This window comes from Chrysochloris asiatica, unplaced genomic scaffold, assembly GCF_000296735.1.
Source record: "Chrysochloris asiatica unplaced genomic scaffold, ChrAsi1.0 scaffold00041, whole genome shotgun sequence".
Lineage (NCBI taxonomy): Eukaryota > Metazoa > Chordata > Mammalia > Afrosoricida > Chrysochloridae > Chrysochloris > Chrysochloris asiatica.
The window spans coordinates 11,111,997-11,117,847 of NW_006408559.1; the positions used below are offsets into that span (position 1 = coordinate 11,111,997).

The 5,851-nt window shown below is 45.9% G+C and overlaps 1 protein-coding gene across 1 annotated transcript in view; it reads right to left on the reverse strand.

Moving 5' to 3' along the window:
- The window catches only part of DGKI (diacylglycerol kinase, iota), a 323,066-nt gene that overhangs the window by 90,520 nt on the left and 226,695 nt on the right, over nucleotides 1–5,851 (reverse strand). Inside the window, exon 28 of the mRNA XM_006861237.1 lies at nucleotides 3,530–3,652. Within this exon, the coding sequence (XP_006861299.1) occupies nucleotides 3,530–3,652 (123 nt within the window). The remainder of the gene's footprint in view (nucleotides 1–3,529; nucleotides 3,653–5,851) is intronic.

Consider the following 5,851-nt stretch of genomic DNA (forward strand, 5'->3'; position numbering starts at 1 on the left):
TCTTGAAAGCTTGTAAGCCAGTCACTTCTTGCCTTTGTAGCCCTCCTCCCCCGTTTTGGGTAGCCAATGTCCAAGTTGCCCATCCCTGTCTACTCTGTTTATGGAGGGGGTGGGAATGATCCTTGCTGTAAACATTTGTTCCCTCTTTTGAGCTACTGCATCCATAGGTGTAGGAGCTCTGGTCATGTAGTGGTTACGAATCAGGCTGCTAACCTCAGGATCAGCAGTTCAAAACTACCATCTTTCTACTCCCGTAAAGATTTACAGCCTTGGAAACCTTGCACAGGGTCAATATGAGTCGGAACTGACTCCACGGCACATAACAATGATAAAGCTCACCAGCCGCTCCTTGGAAACTCTATACAGGATTGTATGGGGAGGAATCGACTCGATGGCACTTCACAACATGTATATGTATCATATGTTATAAAATCTTTCATATAACCAATACTATAAGTAATAGAAACCCCAATGTGTCTCTTGGACTCTGGGACAACTGCCCTGTCCCAAATGCCCTTTCTCTTTTCCTTCGGAAGGAAGTGCAGTGTTGTGTGGGAAACATGGCATCAGAAATCCAGCAGACCTCGGTTCGGTTCACAGCAAAGACTCTTGGTTTCTGGGTGACCTAAGATAAGTATTCAACCTCCCTGAACCTCAGTTTACTCAGCTGTAACGGGAAGACAAATGTTAAATACTAATGTCTCACCAACACTGGTAAAACAAATGACTAGAGAAACAGAGAGCTGTCAAGTGAAGATCAATCAAATATTAAAATAAATTCCTGAAGGGATGATTGTTGTTGTAGTTAAGTGCTTTTGAGTCAGTTCTGAATCATAGAGACCCTATATAAGGTTTCCAAGGAGCAGCTGGTAGATTTGAACTTCCGGCCTTATAGTTCACACTCTAGTGTTGATCCTACAGCACCACACCAGGAGTCTGAAGGGATAATTGTTGTTGTTGTTGTTAAGTGCTGTCAAGTCAGTCCTGACTCATAGTAACCCTGTATAGGGTTTCTGAGGAGCAGCTGGTGAGCTTGAACCACTGGTCTTGTACTTCAAACTGAGCTTGCAGTCCAGCACATTATCTCACAGCACCACACCAGGACTACTGGATTTTGATGTAGGGTTTTGAAACCTTGACAATAATATAAAGTTGTAAATGGACTTGTGATGCTTGGGAGGAATATTTAATATTGAACATCCTATTGAATATTTGGAGTCCTGATGTGATATAATAGGATAAGCACTGGGCTGTTTGAACCTCAAGGCTGGCAGTTCAAACCCACCAGCTGCTCCTGGGAAACCCTATACAGGATTGCTGTGAGTCAGAACCAAGTTAACTTAACAACAACATAGGATACTTAATCTTAATATGTAATATCATTCCTCATATCATGATTGTATGTAATACTCCACACACAAAAAGCAAGCGCCAGAGCCAGCTTGTGACCAGCCTTCACGTTTTGGAAATAACCTGTACAGAACAAAGACACTTATTTTCTATTCTGGCAACTCTCCAACACTCATCTTCAAGTAAGTCTGTCAGCAGATAGATGCCCACTGTTTTAGCTTCAGTGGGTGCCTGACTCACCCATATCACACCTCTATTCTGTTTCAAGCAGAAATGGAAAACCACCCTGAACGGTAAGCAATCAAAATGCCATCTGGGTCTACCAACAGTTGAATTACAAAGGAAAACCCACTGCCCCTTTCTCCTTTTCTGCAACAAAATACAGAGCAGCAAATGGAATGGAGTCTCCTGTTGCCTTCAGGGAATCTGAGTAGAAGCTTTAACAACTGTCATTAACTTCCCATGTCACCCTGTTTTCTTCTTTGGACTGAAATCGCTTCCCCATTTCCTGAAGAAGCACAGGCACGTTTGGCATTTTCAGCTAACCCCAGACTCCAAGAACTTTCTGTCATCTTGTTACTCTGCCGACATGATAAGATTGCGATTCAACTGTTGTTGTTGTTAAGTGCTGTCGAGTGGGTTTCAATTCACAGCAAGTCTGTATTTTCCAAGGAGCGGCTGGTGAGTTTGAACTGCCAACATGTGGTTCAAGCTGACCTGGTGGTCCAATGCTTGTCCTACAGTGCCACAGCAAGACTGCGGTCAGGACCCCAGAAAGGCTGGGAACCAGTTTCACTTCAGGAACTGTGGGGACCTTGTATGCATGCTCACTGAGATGGGGTGGTTGACTTGAAGCTAAGTCGTACATGGAAGTGAATGTGACCAATGACTGCACACTGCTCCTAGATCTGTTCCTGCAACAAGGGGGGGCAGGAGGAAGGACATGGTCACCTCAAATGTGCCAGCCCAGTTACAGAATACTCACACATGTCCTACTTTCTGATCTGGGTCAGATCTCAGGATCTGGCTACTCCCATCCATTGCCACAGAGGTTGATTCCTTCTCCATCAACTCACAAAACCAACCAGCAACACTGCATAGAACTGACTGCAGGACACCAACAGAAACGTGTCTACCAACCACAAGTGCCAAAGGGTAGAAACAACAGAAATGTCCATCAACAGAGAGTGGACAGAAAATGTGTCATACAATGGCCACAATGGAGTATGGCTCAGCCAGACAGAGAACACAGGTCCTGGTACAAGCCACCACCCCATGGATGAACTTGGAAAGACCACGCTGAGTGGGATAAATCAGTCAGGAAGGAACGGGTACTGTGGGACTCCACTTATATGAAACACTCACAGAAGGCAAGGGTATACAGACACAAGTTCAGTACTGGTGACTAGGGGGTGGGAGAAAGAGAGGCAAGAGGTATCATTGGTTAAGAGATGGGAACGCTTAGAAATGGATCAAGGTGGTAGCAGCTCAACATGATGACCAGAGTGTTACCAAATGAGTCAGGAAAGAACGGGTACTGTGAGACTCCACTTACATGAAACACATGGCACTGGAGAATATTGAAATGCCAATATTTTATTGCTATTGATGTTAAGTGCTCTTGAGTCGGTTCTGACTCAAAGACCCTATATAGGGTTTCCAAAGAGTACTTGGTGAGTCTGAATCACTGACCCTGTGATTCACAGTCCAGTGCTTATCTTACAGAACCACACCAGGCATATTTAAGACAATAAACAAAATTCATACCCACAGACTCAGAACTTAAGACAAATGAAACCGAACTAGAATGGCAAGGAAATATGACCACAGTAATGAAAACTTATCTGTCCATTTACAAACCATTCATGTTTGTCTTCATCATATAACCACCACAGGGACATCTGGTGAACCCAGGACTCCAGGAAGCCAACACTGGTGAAGTTTCTAAATCCATATGCAAGGCTCAGTACGGCTCGGGAGTAACAGAAATGGAAGGGAAGCTCCTGGTGGGGCTTGGGGTGAGCAGAAGTGAGCAAGGCGCCAAACACTGTCAGCCCTCAGTGACACAGAGCTGGGCCAGCTTGAGCACCAGCGAGAAGAGAGCCTTCCCGATGGTTAGCACCCCAGGAACGGTGTCTACCAGCATCACGGCATCACAGAGGAAGAGTAGAGCTCTTACTGAAGTGCTCGGGAGTGGCTGAGATCCTTCACATCCGTGTCCTCGTAATGTGCAGTTACCATTCCCAGCCCACTGTCGCTCAGCATGCGTTTCCGAAGGGCAGGATTCCACCAGTCTGACATCCTGAGAGGAAGGAAGAAGGACACCCGACAGGTGAGCATCCACCGTCATCTATAGGATGCACTCGACCCTTCCTCGAGATGTTTCCTGTGTCTAACAGTGAGAACCGAAACAACTCCTGTATGCTTACTAAGCATTCCCCAGTCATTGTTGCAGCTAGTAGGAGCTCTGGTAGTGTAGTGGTTATGAATCGGGTCAGCGGTTCAAAACTACCAGCTGTTCCATGGGAGAAAGATGAGGCTTATTGCTCCCGTAAGGATTTACAGCCTCGGAAACCCTGTGCAGGGTCGCTACGAGTCGGAACCGACTCCACGGCACATAACAACAACAACATCGCATTTGGTGTTCTCCAGTCACAGACTGTGCCCACTTTATAGGTGAGAACACTGAAGGTCAAGATTCTGTGGTTTCCTGGGTGAAGCAAGTCAACGAGTCAGGAGAAATGCAGATTCAAAAATAACAAAGCCCAGTGTCCATCCCTGCTTTTCTGCTCCTGCTCTATTTCCAGAAGGGGAAACAGGTGAGAAGTCAGAACATGACTGATTGAAGAGTTAGTGGATTTTTAGGTCACTTTTTCTTTGGAGTTAGAGCTAATAGATGTCTAACCCAGGATGAAGCCATTTCTCTTGGTCATTATTGGACATGAAGGGAATGACAGTGAGAAAAAAAACACAGAACAAGCTTGGAAGGGGGGTGTTGGTGTTACTGTGAGTTACCACAGAGTTGCTCCAACTCATAGCGACCTTACATATGTACAGGAAAGCAAAATTTCGTCCGCCCCTGTGCTATCCCCTCACAATTGTCGGTATGAATGAATCCACCGTTGAAGTTGTTGTGTCCGTCCACCTCCTAGCGGTCTCCCTTATTCTCACTGACCCTCAATTTACAAAGAGCCCTTTGTCAGCAAGTGGTTTTCCTGATGTGTCCAAAGTCAGCAAGATGAAGTCCTGCCATTCTCACTTCTAAGGACCATTTGGGGGGAACGTCCTGCTCTTGCCAACAACTTGACACGACTCAGTTTCTTCAATCAAGTGGCAGGGTGGATTCACTCTTGATTAGATTGGTGGGGCGAGGGGACACCATATTCCAGACCCTGAGACTTCAGCAGCAGGATGCACGATGCCCCTTGCTTTCCCCACGATCCTCAGGGGGCATTTAGAGCCCACAGCCTGGGGAGTCTACTGTCTCCAGAGTTCCACAAGGTACCCTGTCTGCTCGTTCACCTGCCCTTTCATGCCGGACAGTCCTGACATCACTGCCACCTTCCTAAGCAAAGCTGGAGACCTGCTCCAGCCTGCCACCTCACATCCCACAAACCCAGTACGTATCTCAGACATCAGCTGGCCCTTGAAGAGTGGGAGACACGCAGAACTAGCAGCAATGTTCAAATTAATGCATGAATAGGAGACTGGATAGGAGTGACCTCAAGTGGATGCGCCGGCTCATATGGCATATGTGTACCTAATTTGTATACATTATTTGAGTGCACAATTTAGTGCTTTCTAGGGAAAGCCATACTTCAAATGTCAACCTCAGTACGCCTGTATAGATTTGGGATACTAAAAGTCCAAAACCTGCAGAGTCACTGAAGACTGGTGAAAATATGATGATTTTCACAGCATAATATTTAGAGTGTCTGCCATGATACACACATTAGATGCAATTAGATACTTCACCACTAAGTAATGGTAAAGACAAGACATGAAAGGATTTTAGCACAATGATGAGCTCATTTAAAATGCTAAAAACAATAGTAACTATTGTGACACAATCTCTATGTGCCAGACAGCCTGCTAAGAGAAGAAGAAGAGGGAGAACGGAGAAGGGGATGAAGAACATGAAGAGGAGCTGAGGGGCAAGAGGAGATGGAGAGAGAGGAAAGAAAGAACAACTGGAGAATGTAATTGCTTATAGACACATAGAAGGGGTCCTGATGTGGCGCTGTGGGCTAATGTACTGGACTGCAAAGGCACTTTGGACCACAAGGTCAGCGGCTCCTCGGAAACGCTATACTGGGTCACTATGAGTTGGAACTGACTCAACGGCACTTGACAACAACAAGGAGCATTGATGGCACTGTGATTTAGGCATTCAGCTACTAACTGAAAGGTCAGTGGATCAAGCCCACCAGCTGATGTGCTGATGAGAGCTGTGAGAAAGATGCTTCCATAGAGATTAATACCCTTGGAAACCCTATTGTGG